The 22,609-nt window shown below is 55.3% G+C and overlaps 1 protein-coding gene across 2 annotated transcripts in view; it reads left to right on the forward strand.

The window, feature by feature from the left end:
* Positions 1-255: 255 nt before the first annotated feature.
* The window catches only part of SELENOI (selenoprotein I), a 29,502-nt gene continuing 7,148 nt past the window's right edge, over positions 256-22,609 (forward strand). For both annotated transcript variants that reach the window (XM_074536338.1, XM_074536339.1), the window contains exons 1-6: positions 256-486; positions 15,879-15,947; positions 16,227-16,335; positions 18,522-18,596; positions 19,897-20,159; positions 22,369-22,477. In XM_074536338.1, the coding sequence (XP_074392439.1) occupies positions 271-486; positions 15,879-15,947; positions 16,227-16,335; positions 18,522-18,596; positions 19,897-20,159; positions 22,369-22,477 (841 nt within the window). In that variant the 5' untranslated portion in view covers positions 256-270. The remainder of the gene's footprint in view (positions 487-15,878; positions 15,948-16,226; positions 16,336-18,521; positions 18,597-19,896; positions 20,160-22,368; positions 22,478-22,609) is intronic.

Below are 22,609 nucleotides of genomic sequence, written 5' to 3' on the forward strand. Positions count from 1 at the left end.
AGGGGGTGGCACTGGATGGGCATTAGGGTCTCTTTCCACACGGAATCCATGAGGACTTAAGGAGATGAGAATGGTACAGGGATATCTGTGAGCCCTTTCTGGCCCCTAAAGGAGATCCAAGAGAGACGTTTTAGCAGGGCTGGAGTGCCAGGACACGGAGAATCTCTCCACACTGACGCAGGCCAGGCCTGGATGTGTTTTTTGGGATAAATTTTCCCGCTTTCCTGGCTCCCCTCACGCGTGGGGCCCTCCCGGCCGCCAGGCGGCGCCATGGCGGCGGGGCGGGGTGCGGTGACGTCACTGCCACGCCGGGTGGGCCGATGCGGCGGCGGCGGCACCGGGAGCAGCGGGAACGGCCCCGGGAACAGCAGGAACAGCGGCACCGGGAGCGCCGGTAGCACTGCGAACGGCGGCAGCGGCAACAGCGGGAGCGCCAGCATGGAGTACGTGAGCCCCGAGCAGCTGGCTGGCTTCAGCAAGTACAAGGTAGCGGCGCTGACGGGGGCCGGGCTCGGGGCCTGGCACTGTAAGGAGGGTACTGAGGGGCGGCCGGGGCTGGGAGGGAAGGTTGGGGTGCACGGAGGAGGGGAGGCTCCAGCGGGGCATGGAACTGTGGTGGGATCACCGGAGGGGCTGTAGGGAGAGCCATTGTGGGGAGGGGATATGGAGGGAGTCCGGGGGCTTGGGGCGGAGGGAGGGGCTGCAGTGAAACCTGAGATTTAAAGGGAGCGAGGGGGAAGTGTAGGGCGGTCCGAGTGTTGGGAGGGTCTGCAGTGAGATGTGGGGTTTTGGAGTGAGGGGGTTTGCAGCGGTGTGCGGGGATTTGGGGGGACTGCAGTGAGACCTGAAACCCGGGTTTGGAAGGGGTGGTAGGTGCAGTGAGCCGCAGGGTTTGGTGGCTTTGCAGTGACACCCAGGGGCTTGGGGACAGGGGCTTGGTGCTGCAGTGAGCCCCAGGGTATGGTGGCTTTGCAGTGACACCCAGGGGCTTGGGGACAGGGGCTTGGTGCTGCAGTGAGCCCCAGGGTATGGTGGCTTTGCAGTGACACCCAGGGGCTTGGGGACAGGGGGTTTGTGCTGCAGTGATACCTGGGATGGTGGCAGGAGGCAGCAGGGGAACCTGGAGTTTGGGGACAGGGTGTTGCAGTGAAATCTGGGTTTTGGGCTGAGGCTCCAGTGAGACATTGGGGTTACAGAGAGCTCTGCAGTGGAACCCCAGTTTGGGGGTGGTTGCAGGGAAACACAGGGTTTGGGGGGATGGCTGCAGTGAGACCCCGGGTTTGTGGGTTGGGGGGCTGCAGAGACACCCGGGGTCTTTTGGCAGAGGAATTGCAGTAAATAAGAGCTGGGATTTGGGGGGCTGTGGGTGCAGTGAGGACCAGTGTGGTAAAGGTGGGACCGTGTGTGACATGGGACCCCCCTTGCTGGCATGATCAGGGTGTGACTGGGAGCTTCTCCTCTGCCTGGGCTGGGCTCCAGGGAGGCAGTGGTGACCTGTCCCTGCACACAGTGAGCTCTGGGGCTGTCCCCCCCAGTGAAGGGACTGTGGGTTTCCCTGGAGCAGGGCCAGCCCAGGAACTGGCCCATGGAGCTCAGGATCACCATGCTCCTGCCCCATGGTTGCTCCCTGCAGTCACACCCATGGAACCCACATCATTCCCATCTCCTCGTGCCGAGCTGTGCATTGTTCAAAGGGCTGGGAACCTTGGAAGGAATTGCTGGAAGTGCTAGCAGGCTCTGCCGTGGCATTTGAATCCCTGGGCCCTGATTTTGGGCCAAAGTAGGCAACATCCTGAACATGGGGAAATGCTGGATCCTGTGTTTATGTGGAGAGGAGGGTTTTCCATATTTTCCATATTTCTTTCTTCTCCCACACTCTTCTTTTGTGAAGTAAAAAGTCTTCACCTCACCTTCTTTGTTTTGTTCTTGTGGGACCCGTCATGTTCCAGTCATCCTTCCAGGGTGGCTTGTGGGGTGTCACTTAAGAGTGTGGGACAATCAGGACAAGTCTGAGGCCTTCAGGGAGCACAGCTCCTCCTGGAGCCATCCATGAGGGCCGGGGTGGCCAGGGCTTGCTCACACTCCTCTTGCACCCTGGTGAGGTGGAGAGAAATGGACTTGGGATGATGTGTCAGGGTGCACGAGATTCCCTGTGGAAGGCTGGCTGTGTGGGGATTCATCAGGAAAATGTCTGCATGTTTAGAAAGGCAGAGAATGACTGTGGGTTTGTGTGGGTGCTGGAGAAAGGTAATCAAAACACTCAGCCGTGAGCCAGGCCTCCCAAAGGGACTGGTTTGGCTCCTGCAAAGACAATTCTTTTGCTCCAAGAGGGAGACTGTTGGATGTTCAGCCTGTTGCCAGTCCTGCTGGAGCGATTGGTGGGGTTGTTGTCCCTCTCAGCACCTGTACAGGGACAAGGGGGTCCCAACTTCAAACCCTTCTGGATCGTGTGGCAGGGACCAAAACTGCTGCCAGGTTATTTCCTGAAGGCTCCTCAGACAGAAACGCTGCTGCAGTTGGATCTGGGAGCAGAACCCTGAAAGGCACCCGGGGTGAGGGGGAACGTCCCACACAGCACAAAAGCATCAGCCACTCCCTGTCCCCATTAGGCACTGGTGGGGTGCTCCCAGGCCTTGCTCTGGGGGCACAGGGCTGGAATGTGGGAGCAGGGCTCTGAAGGAGCTGTGCCCGAGGACAGGAGAGCTTTGCCCCAGAGCCTGTGGCTTTCCTGAGTCAGTAGAGGCTTGGACAGGAGTGGGTGGGTTCACTGAGTGCTCCAAGGGCAGCGTCTGTGCCCCACTCGTGTCTCTGCCCTGCTGCCTTCCTTGCTTGCTCCGTGTCTTGTTTCCTTGGGGAGCTTTGTTCCTGGCTATTTTAGCCTTGGGAAAGTGGCTGATCCAGCACAAATCTCAGTACTGGGTCACCTATTCCAGCCTTGATTTAGGCATTGAGGCTTGGCATGCTCTGCCCTTTGCAGCTTCCAAAGCTGGGTTACCTTGTCAGAATCACAAATGGGGCTGGGAGGGACCTTAAAGCTCATCCAGTGCCACCCCCTGTAACGGGCAGGGACACCGTCCACTGTCCCAGGTTGCTCCAATCCCAGTCCAGCCTGGTCTGGAACACTTCCAGGGATCCAGGGGCAGCCACAGCTCCTCTGGGCACCCTGTGCCAGTCCCTGGCTGTGCCTCAGCCTTTGAGCTGTGCCTGGCAGAGGCTCTCTGGCCACACACCATCGATTTGGAGAAGAGACAGTGGATCTGGGGGGATGTGGAGTAGGCAGCGTGTCCCCAACAGGGAAGGAGCCTGTCCTTGGAGAGGAGCTGGTGTCCCTGGAGCTAACAGAGCAGGAGCAGAGGAGCTTCATGCAGGATGATCCCCAGCCCTCTCCAGCCCTGGCTGGGTCACTGCTGCCATGGAGTCAGGAGTGCAGATGGTTGCAGTTTGCAGTGTGCACGTTCCTGCTGGCTGGGGTGAGGCAGGAGTGTGCTCCTGCTGTGCCAGGATGGCAGGGGCAGAGAGGGAACGGTTCTGTGGCTGCTACTGAAGGGACACTGAGGAGCTGCTGAGCCTGAGGAAGCCGTGCAGCACAAGGTGCAGTGCTGGCAGAGAGGAGGTCATGGTTTAATGGTGCTGGAGATTTCCTGGGGGTGCTGTGCCAGCAGCTGGGCCCGAGCCCAGGTGTGCCAGAGACCAATGGCCCCTGGGCTGTGCCAGCTCTGGGGTGGCAGCAGGGCCAGGACAGTGCCCGTCCCCTGTGCTGGCACTGCTGGGGCACCTCCAGTGCTGGGGCAGCTCTGGGCCCCTCCTGCCAGGAGAGACCTGGAGGGGCTGGAGCGTGTCCAGGGAAGGGAATGGAGCTGGGAAGGGAATGGAGCCCCAGGGGTGGCTGAGGGAGCTGGGAAGGGAATGGAGCCCCAGGAGAGGCTGAGGGAGCTGGGAAGGGAATGGAGCCCCAGGAGGGGCTGAGGGAGCTGGGAAGGGAATGGAGCCCCAGGAGGGGCTGAGGGAGCTGGGAAGGGGCTCAGCCTGGAGAAAAGGAGGCTCAGGGGGGACCTTGTGGCTCTGCACAAGTCCCTGCCAGGAGGGGACAGCCAGGGAACAGGGACAGGACAAGGGGAAATGGCCCAGGCTGGGCCAGGGCAGGCTCAGGTTGGACATCAGGAGGAATTTCTGCATGGAAAGGGTGCTCAGGTCTTGGCAGCAGCTGCCCAGGAATGTTTGGAGTGCCCATCCCTGGAGGTGTCCAAGGTAGGCCTGGATGTGGCACTCAGTGCTCTGGGCTGGTGACAAGGTGGGGATCAGTCAAAGGCTGGACTTGATGGTCTGGGTTTATCCAACCTCAGTGATCCTGGGATTCTGTGCCTGTAACACTCCTGCAGCAGGGAATTCTTTGGCTGGAGGAAATATCCCTCTGGAGACAGGCTCAGCTAAGCTGGGAACAGAGGGACCAAACCCATGCTCTGTAGGTGATGTGTCCCAGCCCTGCCTGGCAGCTGCTGAGGCTTCCCCTGAGGCCGGACAAATGCCAGCTGTGTCTGCTCCAGCTCTTGTGACTTGTCAGCCTGGGGCAGGTGATGGCTGGTCCTGGCAGGCTGGAGGTCTCAGTATCCAAACTGCAGTGCTTGTTTTGAGGCCATGGAGCAGGATTTGTGTGTCCACATGCCAAGGGAAAAGCAATCCAGGCACCCTGCTCTGGTTGGGTGTTGAATGTCCTCTGCCAAACCCCAACTCTCTGTTACTGTCAGGTGTGGGGTGTCCCCTGCCAAGAAAGCTGCAGCCAGGCCCTGCTATTTCGGAGTGGAAACTTGCAGTTGGATGCCAGAGGTCGAGTTCTTAACAGCTGTCTGCCGATGGCCTTGTGGACAGCTTCTGGGCAACCTCCTTCTGTAAATGTATGGGAGAGTGTGAAATGGGACCCTTGGGAGTATTCACAGAGGTGTCTGTTCTGCTTTGCTTCCTCTGCTGGAGAGGGACTTTGGACATGGGTCTGCAGGGAAAGGGCACATGGTTTCCCAGTGCCAGAGGGCAGGGCTGGATGGGATATTGGGAATGAGGAATTGTTCCCTGAGAGGGTGGGCAGGGGCTGGCACAGGGTGCCCAGAGCAGCTGGTGCTGCTCCTGGATCTCTGTCAGTGCCCAAGGCCAGGCTGGACATTGGGGCTTGGAGCAGCCTGGGACAGTGGGAGGTGTCCCTGCCATGGCAGGGGTGGGACTGGGTGGGCTCTGAGATCCCTTCCCACCAACCCATTCCATGGATCACTGTTTCTATGGGCTGTGAGGGCAGCTCAGGGTCGTACAGACTGTGCCCCTGCAGGAGTGTCCCCTGTGCCAGGGGAGGCTGTCACAGCTCCTGCCATGTCCCTCAGCTCCTGCCATGTCCCACAGCTCCTCTGCCACAGCCACAGCTGTGTTTCCAGTGAGGGCATCCCCTGGATCCCTGGCAGTGCCCAAGGCCAGGCTGGACATAGGAGCTTGGAGCAGCCTGGGACAGGGGAAGGTGTCCCTGCCATGGCAGGGGTGGCACTGGAGGGGCTTTAAGGTCCCTTCCATCCAAACCATTTTGGGATTTGATGATTCTAAGTGAGGACACAGCTCTGCAGCTTCACGTGTCCTTGGCAGTTGCAGCCAGCTCTGATGGTTTGTCCCCGTCTCTCTGTATTCCAGTCACGTGCTCTGCCTCCTCTGTAGCCTTTTCTCTCCCAGCCTTGTCTGAGCTGCTTGTGATTCCACGTTGTCCAGCTCTACCCCAAGGGATCCTGTCCTCTGCTGGTGTCTCTGGTGTGATGGAGCCGCAGGTGACAATTCCAGGGGCTGTGATCCCTGTGTGGCTCTTTGATCCAGGTCCTGTAGGAGCAGGGAAGGTGTTGGGGTGACAGGTGTTGTGCAGGAGGCTCTGGCTGCACATGAGTGTCTGCTGCCCTGCTTTCCTCGCTGTGAAGCACAAGTACAAGACTTTGTCATGATGCCACGTGGGCCTCAGGCATTCCTGGGATCTTATCCTCAGGGATCTTGATCTGAGGTAAATGCCAGCAGAGGAGGAGGTGGGAATGCCACTCCTTACCTGAGGCACAGGAGGAATGGAGAAGGCAGGTGATGACACGTGTCAGGTTTGAGTCCAAAGGTGGACCATGCTGGTGGTTCACTCCAGGAGCTTCTGGAACCAGCATGAGTTCAGCAAGAGGAAACTGAAATGAAGCTTGGGAAGGACCTTCTATAGCAAAGCTGCTGCCCCAAAAACCCTCAAACCCTTCCATTCTGTGTCCTTGTGTCTGAGCAGGAGCTGGTGGTGGCCTTAAGGGACCTAAAGATGCCCTTTGAATGCTGTTTATTAGAGCTGACACTCTAAGGAGGGAAAAGTATGGATACTACATCCATTTGGTAATCCTGGGTGAGGGAACAGCAAATGGGCCTCTGATCCATGGTATTGGCAGGCCTCATCTGCAGAAAATCCTTCTCACATTTGATTATTCAAATTCTTAAAGAGTTTTCTTACAGGGAAACCACTCTATTCCTAATTTCCAGTGTTAGATGGAAAGGATGTTCAGAGGCAAGCTTGGAGACCTGGGGAACTGCACCCAAGGGTCAGGCTTCAGGGATTGCAATTTATTGTGGAAAGCATTTTCCTTCTGGATGCTCTCTTCCCTTCCCTGCACCCTTCTTCCAGGTGGGAACCCAGCTGCTGCTCCCATCTGTGCCCTGAAGAAGAGGGTGCTCTGCTGCTCAACCAGAAATCCCATTCCTCCAGACTTGGAGAGCCACAGGGAGCAGGGCTGTGCAGATGCTGGGCTGTGGGAAGCAGATGGCTGGGAGCTGTTCCTGGCAGGATTCTTCTCTAGGCTGCTCTGCAGACAGGAGCCCTGAAGAGATCTCTGCAGGGCGTTCAGAAACACCGAGGGCAGCTCAGACCGATGGAACATCAACACCGGGAGCAAGGGAAGCAGGAAAGGGAAGGGTTTTGCTGCTGGGCTATGGCCCTGAGGCTCAAGGCCACAGCGATTAAAGGCCCCCCCCCAGCCTGCCAGCTCGGCTTTTCCATAGCAGGAAGGGTGAGAAGGAGGGGAAGCCTTTGAGCCCAGCTCTGGAATCACTTAACTCCTTCCCCAAGGGCTCCTCTAATTGCTCTGAGGCAGCGGGGTGTGTGCCTGCCATTAAACACATGCAGCTTCCCAAGGTGCTGCCTGGCACCTGCTGAGCACCTCCTAGACTCTGTAATTTCCAAGTTAGAGCTGGTTTTATTCTTTCTTCTCCTTTTCTGTGATTTAATTCAGGGGTTTGAACCACTGCCCAGCTTAGTGTGTCCCTTGCAGCTCTCGTGGTGTGAGCAGTGCCGTGGTTGGAGGAGACAGCAGCAGTGCTCATGGATTAACTGGGAGCGACTCAGCTCACGAGCCTTGGCTGAGCTTCTCCCCTGTGCTAAGCAATGGGATGAGGGGAAGGGATTTATGCTGCTTTCTAGGGACACTTCTGACGTGCTGGAGGGTTTTGATGGGTGATGAGCTGGTGCCACTCCTGGGACTTGCTCTGGCTGTGTTTGCATCTCTTCAGCCAGAGCAGCCCTGAAATTGCTGCTGAGGTGCTGCTGGTTTCTGAGCAGTGGCCTTTGCTCTACAGAGTGTCAAAGGTACTGAACCATGTTTTGGTGGGGGATTTCCAAACTCGCCTGTTTTAGCCACACAGTGGTGGTGATGAAGCTCTTTGTGGTCAGGACCTACTGCACCTTCAGTCCCCAGTGGGTCCTGCAGGGTTTCTAGGAGGAACTTCAAACCTTTGTGGGTTTTTGTATGAGACAATGACTCGCCCAGGCACAGGCAGCTTGTGGTTGTGTTGGCTGCCACACCTCCCCATGACACTTCCAGGGGTGGAACAGCCACAGCTTCTCTGTGCTAGGGCCTCACCATCCTCCCAGGGAATATTCCTTCCCAATATCCCATCCAGCCCTGCCCTCTGGCACTGGGAGCCATTCCCTGTGTGCTGTCCCTCCATCCCTGTCCCCAGTCCCTCTGCAGCTCTCCTGGAGCCCCTTCAGGCCCTGCCAGGGGCTCTGAGCTCTCCCTGGATCCTTCTCCCATCCAGGTGAGCACCCCCAGCTCTCCCAGCCTGGCTCCAGCCCTGGAGCAGCTCTGGTGGCTCCTCTGGGCTCTCTGCAGCAGCTCCAGGTCCCTGTGCTGTTGGAATGCCCAGGGCTGGGGCAGCTCTGCAGGTGGGCACTCACCTGGGCACAGGGGCAGAATCCCCTGCCCTGCTGCCCACACTGGGGGATCAGCCCAGCACTGGGGGCTTCCCCATGTCAGCACACACTGCCAGGTGCTGTCCATCTTCCTGGGCTCCTTGTCCTGTCCCACAGCAGGAGCCCTCTGAGCTCTTTCCTTGGTGCAGGACACAGCTCCTGCTGTGCCCATTTCCTGCTGCACACATCCTGCAGCCTCAGGCCCACCTGAAGCAGGAGGTTGCTGATCCCAGCTGGTGGCTGGGGCCATCTGCTAAAAGCAGATTTCTCATGGATGTGAGCCCAGGGGAGCAGCAGGAAGCTGCATTGCCAACCCCAGCTGTCAGTGTGGGCACTGAGGTGCCGTGATGAGCAGCCACAGGCCTGTGGAGAAGAAGGAGCAGTTGAAGTGGTGACAAGTGCTAAGCCTGCTGGTGCCTTTGGCTGGGTGGCTTTTCCAGCACTCTCTCCTTGGCATGCAAAGCAGATCTGGGTCCCAGTTTATGCCTTGAGTGTTGCAAGGTGTGCATAACTCTCACTTAAACAGAGCGTGGGCTGCTTGTCAGCCCATCTTGGGGCTCTTTAATTGCACTGAAATTTTGCTGCAATGTTTACTGGTGTCTGTTGAGTCTTGGCTGCAGGGAATTCCTTCAGAAAAGTTACTCATTGCTAATGAACAGCGAGTCTTTGGCTGTCCAGAGGGTTTGGAAGAGAACTGGGAGGGCATTGTGGAAATTCAAGTATCACTTCCCGTGGCTGGCTCCAAAAATGACCGCATTACAAGGGTTTGTGTCAGTGACCTGACCCACTCTGTTTCACATCTTGCACAAAGCTGGGTGTCAAGTGTGGGGTTTTTCCTGTTAATTGTGAATTTCTTTTTTGTGGACAGGGAGGATGAGAGAGAGGCAGAAATGTGCTTTGGAAAAAAAGGTTAAAACCTTTATAAAATGTTGAAACATAGGGGTAGCATTGCCCCTTTTTCCCTGCAGTGCCTTGCTTTACCTGGAATCATCTCCTGATGTGTCTGGGCTTTTGGCTTCCTTGAATAGAAAAGTTCAACTTGATTTCTTTTTCTAGGGTTTGTAAGAAATTCTCTTTTATTCCGCTGACTTGTGCATTGACACAGAATCCCAGACTGGTTTGGATGGGAAGTGCCTTAAAGATAATTTAATTCCAACCCCTTACCATGGGCAGGGACACCTTCCACTATCCCAGGGCGCTCCAAGCCCCATCCAGCCTGGCCTTGGGCACTGCCAGGGATCCAGGGGCAGCCACAGCTTTTCTGGGCACCCTGTGCCTGCCCACCCTCAAAGGGAATAATTCCTTCCTAAGGCCTAATCTAAACCCTCCCTCCTTCAGCTTCAGGCCATTCCCCCTGTCCTGTTGTTGGGATCAAATCCAAATCAAATCCAGAGGGGCTGAGGTCTTTCCAGTGTTTGACCTCCCTGGAGGCTCATGGCCTCCGTGAGGGGCATCCCAGCCTGGAGGTGCCAGAGCAGCTCACTGACCCTGCAGGCAGCAGGTTTTGGGATATGCCCTTGGGGAGAGCACAAGGCTGTGGAAGTTTTTGGGTGGTGAGAGGCTGTTGCCTTCTCTGCTGTCCCTGCCTTGTTCTCCTGGTCCCTCCTGTTCTCTTTGGGCACACAGAGATGGTCTGATCCCCCTCTCAGGTATGTCCCCCCTATTTTTTTGAAGCCCAGACCAGTTCTGGCAACATAGGAAATTCTTCTGGCTGTCCCAGTGTTATTGTAACAAGTTTCCTTTTCCTGCATTTTTGACTCTGCCTTTTTTCCCCCTCCCCCAAGTCGCTGCTCTGATCCCTCCGTTGCCACTCCAGGGGTTCATTGCTGACTGATCCTCTCCTGCCTGCACCCCTGAAGGTTCATCATTGCCAGCCCTGAGCTCACCATCTGTGCAGCCCTGTGCAGCTGATCACCTCCCACTGCAGCAGAAGCAGTGCTGACCCATATTCATGGATCTTTGCTGCTCCCAAGCACAGAGAGCTGCTGGATGCAGCTGGAATTGGCAGGCTGCTCACCAGAGCCTGCCATCAACGTCAAGTGTTGATGAATCCACGGGGAAATGAGTTCCCCTGCACCAGCACAACAGTGGGATGGGGTCAGGACTTGGTCAGCTCCTTCCCACCCTGGTGTGATTCCAGTGCCAGGACAGAGCCACAGCCTGCTGGAGGGAGAGACTGCCCTGAATTCTGCCCTGGCAGGGTGGGCAGGCCCTGGCACAGGGTACCCAGAGCAGCTGTGGCTGTTTCATCCCTGGCAGTGTTCCAGGCCAGGTTGGATGGGGCTTGGAGCACCCTGGCATAGTGGAAGGTGTCCCTGCCATTGAAGGAGTGGCACTGGATGGGCTTTAAGCTCCATTCAATCCAAAGCAATCTGAGACTCCATGAATCTCCCAGCTGATGTCTGAGAAGCAAGGCTGTGAATATCAGAGTGTGTTGGCAGGGCAGGAATGTGCTTTTCCCAATGAATTAGCACGTGCTGTGGGGGCTGGGGAGGCTTCTGCTGAGTGTGGCAGCTCCTTATTGAGGACTGGGGCTCTGGCCTTGCTGGGACCCTGCAGGTGTTCACTCCTGGGCTCCTGCCAGCAACAGAGAATTCTCTGCTGTAATTCCTGTAGGCAGCTTTGGGAAGAGAAAGTTGCTGGACCCCTCCTGCCAGGAGAGTCCTGGAGGGGCTGAAGTGTGTCCAGGGAAGGGAATGGAGCTGGGAAGGGAATGGAGCCCCAGGAGAGGCTGAGGGAGCTGGGAAGGGAATGGAGCCCCAGGAGGGGCTGAGGGAGCTGGGAAGGGAATGGAGCCCCAGGAGAGGCTGAGGGAGCTGGGAAGGGAATGGAGCCCCAGGAGGGGCTGAGGGAGCTGGGAAGGGGCTCAGCCTGGAGAAAAGGAGGCTCAGGGGGGACCTTGTGGCTCTGCACAGGTCCCTGACAGGAGGGGACAGCCAGGGAACAGGGAGAGGACAAGGGGAAATGGCCCAGGCTGGGCCAGGGCAGGCTCAGGGTGGATGTTGGGAACAATTCCTTCCTGGAAAGGGATATCCATCCCTGGCACAGCTGCCCAGGGGAGTGCTGAAGTGTCCATCCCTGGAGGGATTTAAAAGCCCTGTGGATGTGGCACCAGGGGATATTGGACAGTGGTGGCCTTGGCAGTGCCAGAACATTGTTTGACTCGATGTTTGGAGAGAATTTCTCCAGCCTCAGTGATTCTGTGACTTTATGCTTTATTTTGGAGCATCTTTCATTGCTGGATGTCTGAACCCTGCACAGTGCAACCCAGGCAGGAGGAGGGACACACTGAAAATGCAGCTGGGACAGACAGCCAGGACATCCACATCCTTCCTCAGCTTCCAAACCCACGGGCTCATGTGGTGGGTGCAGCTCTGCACTGCCAACACTCTCCCTTCTGCTGCCAGCTGAGAAGTGACCTCGGAAAAGGCAAACAGGGCTCGAGTTAATCAGTACCATTAAAGGGTGAGGTGACTCCTCACACGCTGGCCAAGGGTGGGCATAGGGCAAACGTGCCTTGTTTTACCTGGCACGGCTCTGCTCGCTTCCATTTGCTGGGATTGGTTGAGTTTTCTGCCTCCTGCCTTATCTTGAGCCTGAGGGGAGAAGGTTCTTAGCCTTGTGCCCTCTTTGTATTTAAGGAGATTTGTAGGGAGCAGCCTTGTGGACTTGCTGGAGCAGCTCTGCTGAGTGCCCTGATCCTGCCTGGAGCAAGATGGGATGTGCAAATCCATCTTTGTTCTGTCCTCAGCCCAGGTGCCACCAGTGCTGTGCTGCCCCAGCCCACCTGGGTGTCACACCCCAACACCTCTGGGCCCAGACAGTGGTGATGGTGTGAATCACACCAGGCACATGGTGGGATTCTTGGCATGTCCTCTGCAGGGCCAGGAGCTGGACGTGGTGACCCATGTGGGTCCCTCCCAGCTGAGGATTCTCCAGCATTCTGTGGCAGTGTTTGTTGTGCTGCTGGCTCTGGGTAACCAGATTACTTCAAAGCAGAGTTGTTTTTTCCAGGACAGGAAGACTATTAGTAGAATCTGGGCTATAAATCTGTATTTTTTTTCCTCTTTGGACACATAATTGGATCTCCCAGAGGTGTCCTGGTTGCAGGATTAATGTTGGGTTGAAGCCATACAAGCCATTTGTGTCTGTAAATCCCATAACGACGCCAGCCAGCTCGTCTGCGATGGCACCACAGCCACCGGCCTGTCCCCAACTCTTGGGGTGCCTGTGGCTCCCTGGAGCCATCCTGGCATGGACAGGAGGCTCCTGTGTGCTGCCAGGGGTTGTTGCTGCTGGTTTTGCTCTTTCCCTGAGGAGTTCTGACCCCAATCCCAAGGGAGCTGTCTGGGCTGGTTGGCTCCTCCCTGCAGCCCTGAGGAGAAGCTGTGTCTGTGAGCACAGAGCTATTTTAGAGCAGGGCCCTTTACAAATGCCTGGCTGCTTTGGGAAGGAGACTCTGGGGTGTATGAAATTCCTTCTGGGCACTTCTCCTTTTCCTTTAACCTTCTTTCCCTGAAAAAGGGGCAAAGGGGCAGAAATCCAGAGTCCAGGCTGGTGGGAATCACTGGTCGTGATAGAAGAATGATTTATAGAGGGATGTGAGTCACTAGACCAGTGTGTGGAGGTCCAAAATACAGAAGGTGACACTGATTTCCAGTGAGGATGAGGTGAGGGAATGATGGAGCCAGTGCCAGGCTCAAACACTGCTGGGTTTGGGGTTGACAAGTGAAGAGGTGGAAGGGACAACTTTAGTAATTTTTATAAGGAAGACCCTGACAGGAAAAGCAGCTGGAGGAGGCTGAGCATGGCCAAGATGTCTTGGGATCTGTCCCTGAAGGTGCCTGGCAGCTCATTGGTATTCTGGGAGCAGCTGTCCTGGGCAGGCAGCCGTGTCCTGGCTGTCCAGAGCGCTGTCCCCAAGGGTGGCAGCCAGCCTGGCACCAGAGCTGCCCTGGTTCTGTCTCTGTGCCTCAGGGTGTCCACAGAGTGGGCACAGCATGGCTGGCCTTGCTCAGCACACAGTGGAGTGCCCTGGCTGGAGCCTGGCAGGAGCTGGGGGCATAGGAAGGATCTGAAGCTGTGGGAGAGAATCCAGAGGGGCACAGACCCAATGGGGAACGGTCTGGAGGGGGCACACAGGGAGTGCCTGAGGGCACTTGGCTTGTTCAGCTGGAGAAGAGACTGAGGGAGAGCTCATGGATGTCATCAGCTTCCTCCTGAGGGGCAGCTCTAACTCTGTGACAGGGACAGGACCCAAGGGAACCGCTGGAGCTGTGCCAGGAAGGTTTAGGTTGGATATTGTGAAAGGTTCTTCCCCCAGAGAGAGCTGGGCACTGCCCAGGCTCCCCAGGGAATGGGCACAGCCCCGAGGCTGCCAGAGCTCCAGGAACATTTGGATAATGCTCTCAGGGATGTGCAGGGTGGGATTGTTGGGGGTCTGGGCAGGGAGAGGGGTTGGACTCCAGCATCCCTGTGGGTCCTTTCCAACCCAGGATATTCCATGGTTGCATCAGCAAACCTCTGCAGAGCAGCTGCCCTTTCTGCAAGAAACTGCTCTTGCCAGCTCTTTGAGTTCTGCAAGCAAGGTGGGAACATGTGTGGCCATGGGGAAAAGCTGTTTATTGAATATTGTCCCCAGCTCTTGCAGGGAGAGAGGGAAACTTCCCTTTCAAGCCATGAGCCTGGTGAAATTTCCCTGAGGTACCTTCCAAGCATGGGCACGGAGGCTCTGGAGCTCTTCCCCTGCCTCACTCCAAGCCTTGCATCTGTTTTCTTGTTCCAGGCTGTTTTGGGGATAATGAGATTAAATCAGTCTCTCCTCCTCCCCTAACTGGTGCTTCAAATCCTATTATCTTGTAAAGCATTTGGGATTCTGCCCCCCAAAATTGCATTAAGCTGAGATTGGAAATTCCTTGTGGCTTAGAGTTGCCTCCATACGGCTTTGGGGTTTGTTGCTTCTTGCTCTGCAGCTCCTGTGGGGACACAACCTCTGGGGCTGAATCCCAGGGAGATGGACTGACCCTGCACAGGGAGGGGGTACAGAAATCCCTGCCAAGGATGGGATTCACCCAGGAGGAGCAAATGCTGTAAGATGGGACCCCAGCAAGACCCATCTTGGTCCCTTATCCCTTCTTGGTCCTGGTGTGTTTCTTGGGGGTTTCTTTGCCCTTTCCCACCACTTCTGGGCTTCCAGGGAAAATGGGGAATGCAGACAAGGAGAGGACCAGGTTGGAGCAATCCATGGGTGCAGTGACAGGAGCTGGTTCAAGGCCATGGGCTGGGGGATCACTTGGAGCTCCTCTTTGCTGAGGGGTTTCCTTTTACCAACCAAACCAAATGTGGTACCAACCAAATGTTGGAATGAGTCCAGAGGAGGCCACAGAGCTGCTCCATGGGCTGGGGTCCCTCTACTCTACTCTGGAGCCAGGCTGGGAGAGCTGGGGGTGCTCACCTGGAGAGGAGAAGGATCCAGGGAGAGCTTCCAGCACATTCCAGGGCCTGAAGGGGCTCCAGGAGAGCTGCAGAGGGACTGGGGACAGGGATGGAGGGACAGACACAGGGAATGGCTTCAAAGTGGAAAAGGGGATTTGGGTGGGATATTGGGAAGGAATTCTTGGTTGTGAGGGGGTGAAGCCCTGGTACAGAGTGCCCAGAGCAGCTGTGGCTGTCCCTGGATGCCTGGTTGGGCCTTGGTCCCCTACCAGGTTGGATCCCCGTGGGGCTGGGAGCAGCCTGGCACAGTGGGAACTGTCCCTACCTATGGCAGGGGCTGGCACTGGAGTTTCTGGAAGGTCCCTTCCCACACAAACCACTCTGGGATTCTGTGGTTGGGACTGGACTCAGGCAGATGCTGTGCTGGAGCTGAGGGTGCTGTCCCAAGCAGGTGGGTGAGCAGCAGGTTCTGCCCAGCCCAGCACCGAGCATGTGAGCCCAGGAGTTTGGTAGCCTATGGAATTGTTCTTGGCATTCTTATCAAGGTGTTCCTGGGAGAAGAGGACTTTAGCCAGGGTAATCTGTGTTTGGAAGGGGCTGGGAGAGCAGATAATGGCTCGTGCTGCTCTTGAGAGCCAAATGATGTCAAATTTTAACTTTCTATCTGGAAGTTGTTTCATGCCTTGTCTAGATCATTGATTTTTATTTCTATTTCTATTTCCCCTACCACAAGCACACCCTGAGCACCTCAAATGTTATGAAAGTGATGGGGTGAGGGATAAGAGTTCTCCCTCCCCATTCCCAAAGCTGCCTCTGGTGAAATCTCAGCTCCTCAGTGGAGAGGGACCCTCTGAGACCCATCCTGCTCAAGGGGCTCCCAGTCCCACTGCTGGAAGTGAGGATGGGGACTGGGACCAGCAAGGGAACAAAGGGGTCACAGCAGAGCAGGTGACAGATGGCACTGTTGGGGGTAGGACCCACAGCATTTCTCCTCATCCAGGTGGGGCAGAGCAGTTGGAAACAGTTGAAAGGATCAGCATTTTGCTCCTTGCCTGTGTCCACTCAGAGAGCTGGAGCTGGCATCTCCAAAGGCTGGGGGGTACATCAGGAGTCCTGTGGGGGTTCCACACAGATGTGGCTCAGAAGATTCCAGATGTCTGGCTGTTTCTGCACATTGCTGGAGCCCTAACTGTTGGTTTTTGTTTCCCTTTCCCAGTACAGCGCCGTGGACAGCAACCCCCTGTCCCTGTATGTCATGCATCCCTTCTGGAACGCCGTCGTGAAGGTGAGTCCCTGTCCCACCCTGGGCAGGACAGCACAGCCCAGGTCAGCTCTGTAACACCATCAGCTGCTTCGTTTGTGGTGCCACTAATGAGTGAGGGGCTGCCTGCAGCCTGCCCCCAATCCCTGAATGCCTGCATCCCAGCCCCATGCTTCCTGCTGCCCCAGGATGCTCCTGGCAGTGTTGTCTAACACCCAGACAGTGCAACCATGGCTGGAGCAGCACCTGCTCCTCAGTCCATGTTTTAATGAGTTCATCTGTTATTTTGCTGCTTTCCCATAGATCTTCCCTACCTGGCTGGCCCCAAATTTGATAACGTTTTCTGGCTTCCTGCTGCTTGTCTTCAACTTCTTCCTCATGGCATACTTCGACCCTGACTTTTATGCTTCTGGTAAGGCTGCATGTTCCTGGTCAGGTGGGAAATCTCTGCTGGAAATTGGTGAGGCCTCTGGGTCTGGGCCTTCCCAAAGTGACTGGGACAGAGGAGGGGATTGAACTCTGGGTTTTGTGACAAGGACTTGTCAGAGTGTGACACCTTCCCTCTGGCTGCCAGGGAAAGGTGCTCCTGGCTGGCAGCAGGTGGGACAGGGAGGAGGAGACAGCTGGAGTCTTGGGTTGGAATTGGCTCTGCCTGCAGAGCAATCAACCCAGTGCCCTTGTTTGAAAATCTAACAGGAAAATGTTAGTGCTGCTTCCCTGAAATCAGCTGGTAGAGCCTTATTTTTCGCATCCCAGCTTGTTCCTCCATTGGCAAAACCACCAGCACATCAGACTAACAAGGCCAAATCCTCTTTCTGAGCTTCATCATTCACAGCTTTAAACTTTTCTAACAGTCCCGATGTTCATCTGTCTGTGAATCCAATAGTTCAGTCGTGTTCCTTTGCACATGGAGGAGTCCCAGGGAAAGCATTAATGCAGTGTGATAATTCTCAGGAGCTTCTCCTCTGTGTTTTTATCTCCCTTAGACCCTGCCAGGTCTGGTTTCGGTTGCTCAGGAGAGTTTGTGGAGTTCTAAACTGGACCCATCATCAAAACACAGTTACATGGCAGAAATCTTGCTTTCTTGGGATTGCCTTTATTGGTAGATAAGTCACAGCTGTTGAAGGTTCAGGTGACACCTGTGGCTGTTGGCCAGGGTTTGGGCTGTAAAGATCCATGAGCCATGGGAACAAAAGCTGTCAGTAGCTCAAGGTGAAAACCCCCAGGACATCAGACATCCAGAATCATGGAATCCCAGAATGGTTTGGGTTGAAGGAACCTTAAAGCCCATCCGGCCCCACCTCCTGACAGGGGCAGGGACACTTCCCACTATCCCAGGTTTCTCCAAGCCCCAGTGTCCCATCCATCCCTGCCCTCTGGCAGTGGGAAGCCATTCCCCCTTGTCCCACCCTCTCCAGCTCTCCTGGAGGCTCTTTAGGCCCTGCAAGGGACTCTGAGAATTCTCTGGAGCCTTCTATTTTCCAGGCTGGACATCCCCAACTCTCCCAACCTCTCAAAAATTGGCTTTGGAAGGATGGAGAAGCTGATAGCTTGGGACCCTTTCACATACATGTTTTACATGTCCTACTTGGAGACAGAACTTCTGGTGCTGCTCCAGAATTTTGTGCCTTCCCTCCTCCTTGGATGGCTTTGCAGATGTGATGCCCTCCCTCCCTTTGCTGCTGGAAAGGCACCATCCTGCTGCCCTGAGGAAACAGGAGGTGGCATTTCAGGGGATCACTGTTCCCGCAGAGACCTCCCTGTGCCCTTCTGCCTCTTCTGCCCTTCTCTTTGGGCTCCCTGATTGCAGCCTACCATGATATCCATTAGAAAATAAATATTAACAGAGGAGAAAGGTGCTGGACAAAAAGAATGGGCTGTTACTCTGCTTCTACCACAACCAACACAGTGTGGGTATTAATCAGCATGCTGAAAGTCCCAAATTAGGTTTTATTTTGGGTAGTAGCTTGAATCTGGATTGTGTTCACGTTCATTCCATTTTTCTCATGATACAAAATATAACATTGTCCATCAGAGGAGAAATTGAAGGTGTGATCCCAGGACATTCACAAAGCCTTGCTGCAGGAGTGTGGGTATGGGGTGAGGTGCAGCCAGCTCTGCTGGCTCGCTGCCTGAGCCGTGCTGGAGGAGGTGGAGGTGCTGGTAGGGAAGAGCTCGGCTTCCATTGGCAGGATGGGACTGGAGACTGGGCGGGGAATCCTGGCATGTTCCTGCGGGGGCAGGGAGTTGCCACATCAAAGAGGCTCCACTTGATGCTCTGTGAGCCAGTGACTGACTGAGGAGTGTCCTCTGCACACACTTCCACACAGCCTGCAGTGGCACTGCAGAACTGGCCCCAGTTCTCAGATCCCATGATTTCAGAGAGCTGGGAACAAAGGGCAAATATATCCTGAAAGGCAAAGTCCTCACTGACCTGGTTTCATGAGCTGATATGGGGCAGCTCTGCCATCACATCCTGCAAAGCTCACATCCCAGATTCACTGTTTGAGTCCTCGTGGCTGTGCCTCTTGGGCCAAAATAAACCCTCAGGAAGCACATCCTGAACTGTCCTGACTCTGGTCTGTCTGATCCCTGCAGCTCCTGATCACCAGCACGTTCCAAATGGTGTGTGGATCGTGGTGGGGCTCCTCAACTTCATGGCCTACACGTTAGGTAAGAGTTTTCAGGGTCACCCACTCATGCTGTGACTGTGTTCCCTCTCTCCCCATGGGAAGTGTTATATTGTGTGCTCCCAGCAGTTTCTGGGAGCTGCTTTGCAATGTGGAGATAAGGAAGTTGTCTCTGAGCATCTGATGGGAAAGGAGGATACTGGAACTGACTTTGAGATGAACTGTGAAACTCTGTCTTGGGTCTGCTCTAAATAATCAGAGAATCCCAGAATGGTTTGGGTTGGAAAGGACCTGCAAAATCCTCTGGTTCTACACCCTGCTATGGGCAGGGACACTTTCCACTGTTCCAAATGTGGGAAATGAATTTGTAGAGAATTCTTAAAGTCTCATAAAGGTTCACATAGTATGTATTTATTTGTAAACAAACAAAACACGCCTATGTAAACATGCCGAATCCAACACCAGGTTGCTCCAACCCCCATCCAGGCTGGCCTTGGACACTTCCAGGGATCCAGGGGCAGTCACAACTTCTCTGGCCAACCTGTGCCAAGGCCTCACAGCCAAGAATTCCTTCCCAATATCCCACCCAAATTTCTCCTTTTCCACTTTGAAGCCATTCCCTGTGTCCTGTTCCTCCATCCCTTGTCCCAAGTCCCTCTCCAGCTCTCTTGGACCTCCTTTAGGCACAGGAAGAGGCTGCTCTAAGGAATATAAAGGAAACATAAGGAAATAAATATAATCTCATCAGATTGTTGCATTTTTCAGCCTCCCATGGAGCAGGAGTGGGAAATCCACTCACTGATTGAGGGTGGAGGTGGGGAAAGCTGCTGTTCCCTGGCCCATTGCTTTGTGTGGAGTGTCCAAGAGAGCTCCATGTGTAGGAATGTGCCCCCTGTTGAGGGAGTGACTAAATTATTCTTTATCTGCTTAAAAAGGCAAAAAGCCCAGAAGTTTCTCTCCCAGTTTGGTACAAAAGACACCTCATAGGACCTTTTGGACTTCCACTCAAGCCTGGGGCTGTCTGATTAGACAGAGGCCAAAAGGTCCCACCTAGGCAATTCACTAGAAAAAGAAGAGAACAAAGGAAATGATCACTTTTGTGGGGTATTTTAGCAGCAGCAAGAACCTCTTGCCCCTGGCTTGGGTTTTTCTCCATAAGAGCTTTGTTATTTTGCCTTTTATTAAACAGTTTTCTGTTTCCAACACTACCTCAGAAGCCATTCCGATAATTTTATGCCGTTCTGGGTAGCTGAGCTATCTCAGGTGTGATGTATTTCTCTGAGAGCTCCTAAGCCCTGGCTCAAAGACTAACACATCATCCATTTTTCTCTCCCTCTTCCCAGATGGTGTTGATGGGAAGCAGGCACGCCGGACCAACTCCAGCACCCCTCTGGGAGAGCTCTTTGACCACGGCCTGGACAGCTGGGCCTGCGTGTACTTTGTGGTCACCGTGTACTCCACCTTCGGCCGGGGCTCCACCGGCGTCAGCGTCTTCGTGCTCTACCTCCTGCTGTGGGTGGTCTTGTTTTCCTTCATCCTCTCCCACTGGGAGAAGTATAACACAGGGATTCTCTTCCTGCCCTGGGGATATGACATCAGCCAGGTGGTGAGTTGACGCCCTGAGAAGGTGCTGGGTGCAGTGCTGCCCACTGAGGGGTGTTCTGCTGTGGATCCAAAGCATTGTCAGTCATGGAGTCAGTCCATGGACAGGGACTCTCCATGACAAACAAGGCTTGAAGGATGGACATGGCCTTGGCTCTCCTCTCCCTGCTTCCTGCATGTTTTGCCCACTGGAATGGTTGCTTTATGTAGTTCCCTACGTGGTACCAGTGTGGGTAAAGCCTGGAAGTTTGGGATGCCTTTTGGCACCAGCAGGATCTTGCTCAAAACTTGCTCAAAACAAGCAGAGGTAATTGGCTTGTTAATTGCTGTTCCTGAAGCAAAGATCCCTGGGGAGGTGCCCCTCCAGACCATGGTCCCTGGACAGTGGGTATTGAGACCCATTGGGGTGTTGGTGTGTCCATCCCTCCTTAGGGAATTCTCTGCAGGAAGCTCTTCCTGAAGAGAACTGGGAGCTGGGGATGAGGCAGCTCACCTGGATTGCTGGCAGTGCCTTCCTCCAGCCCAGGCTGCTCCAAGCTTTGTCCAGCCTGGCCTTGGACATTTCCAGGGATGAGGGAGCCACAGCTTCTCTGGGCAATCACCCTCATTGTAAAAAAGCTTCTTCCTTTTTCCTCATTAGCTTACGTCCATTTATTTATCCTCTGGTTTGTCAGATGCTGGGTGGGAAATGCAATGAGTTGGAAGGAGAGTTCAATTAATGCAGCTGCATTAATTGGAATAATCATTTCTCCTACTACAAGCAGACCAGAGCTGGGCCCTGACTGTACTCTGATCCTTTCTCCCAAAATGTTGCTTAACCCAGGTCTTTGAGCTGCCTGCTGGAGAAAGGCAGGGGTGGAGGGCAGAGCAGCGTGTTCCACCCAGCTTCAGGGGACTATTAAAGCTGAAATAGCCCTGGTGAGCTTCTCCTGTAATCCAGCAGCTGATGGATAAGGAAGAGTCCCTGAATGACCCCTCCAGGGTCACTGCAACTTGTGTAAAACCTGTGCTGTGGTCACCTCGAGAGTTCAAGGCTGTGCTGGGGCATCTCTCCTGCAGCTCCTGCTCATGTCCTCCTCATGGAATCAGTGAGGTTGGAAAAGCCCTCTGAGACCATCGAGTCCAGCCTTGTCCTCAGCACTGCCAAGGCCACCACTTGCCCATGGCCCCAAGTGCCACTTCCACGTGGTTTTTATATTCCTCCAGGGAATGTGACTCCACCACCTCCCTGGGCAGCCCCTGCCAAGGCCTGAGCACCCTTTCCATGCAGAAATTCCTCCTGATGTCCACCCTGAGCCTGCCCTGGCCCAGCCTGAGGCCATTTCCCCTTGTCCTGTCCCTGTTCCCTGGCTGTCCCCTCCTGTCAGGGACTTGTGCAGAGCCACAAGGTCCCCCCTGAGCCTCCTTTTCTCCAGGCTGAGCCCCTTCCCAGCTCCCTCAGCCTCTCCTGGGGCTTCATTCCCTTCCCAGCTCCCTCAGCCTCTCCTGGGGCTCCATTCCCTTCCCAGCTCCCTCAGCCCCTCCTGGGGCTCCATTCCCTTCCCAGCTCCCTCAGCCCCTCCTGGGGCTCCATTCCCTTCCCAGCTCCCTCAGCCTCTCCTGGGGCTCCATTCCCTTCCCAGCTCCCTCAGCCCCTCCTGGGGCTCCATTCCCTTCCCAGCTCCCTCAGCCCCTCCTGGGGCTCCATTCCCTTCCCAGCTCCCTCAGCCTCTCCTGGGGCTCCATTCCCTTCCCAGCTCCCTCAGCCCCTCCTGGGGCTCCATTCCCTTCCCAGCTCCCTCAGCCCCTCCTGGGGCTCCATTCCCTTCCCAGCTCCCTCAGCCTCTCCTGGGGCTCCATTCCCTTCCCAGCTCTGTTCCCTTCCCTGGACACGCTCCAGCCCCTGCAGGTCTCTCCTGGCAGGAGGCCCCAGAGCTGCCCCCAGCACTGGAGGTGCCCCAGCAGTGCCAGCACAGGGCATGGGCACTTCCCACTTCAATCCCTGCTCAGCAGCTCGCCCTTCCTACACCTGGTAACGTGGGATATTTGTGGATTTGCTTTATTTTTCTCCTTCCTGCTGGTGGGTAGGACTGAACATGTCATAGCTTAGAGCTGCCTTTCTCTGGAGCTGCCTGGCACACGTGTGGTGCTGCCAGCCCAGGTGCTGCCAGCCAGGTGCTGCCAGACTTGCCCATCTCATTTCTCACCCCTGCTTGTCCTGTGCTTTCTTTCAGACCATTTCAATTGTCTACATAGTGACAGCCTTTGTGGGAGTTGAGGCCTGGTATGCACCTTTCCTGTTTAATTTCTTATATAGAGACCTATTCACTGCAATGATTATTGGTAAGAAACTCCATGTTGAAGCCTGTCTTTTAAACTTCACCTTTTTCCCAAACCCCTGCTAATGACCTGCTAACACTGCTCTGTTTGCTGCCCCCGGGCTGTTGTTGAAGTGACTAATTGAGGGTGTTCTCA

Source organism: Zonotrichia albicollis, chromosome 3 (assembly GCF_047830755.1).
Source record: "Zonotrichia albicollis isolate bZonAlb1 chromosome 3, bZonAlb1.hap1, whole genome shotgun sequence".
NCBI lineage: Eukaryota > Metazoa > Chordata > Aves > Passeriformes > Passerellidae > Zonotrichia > Zonotrichia albicollis.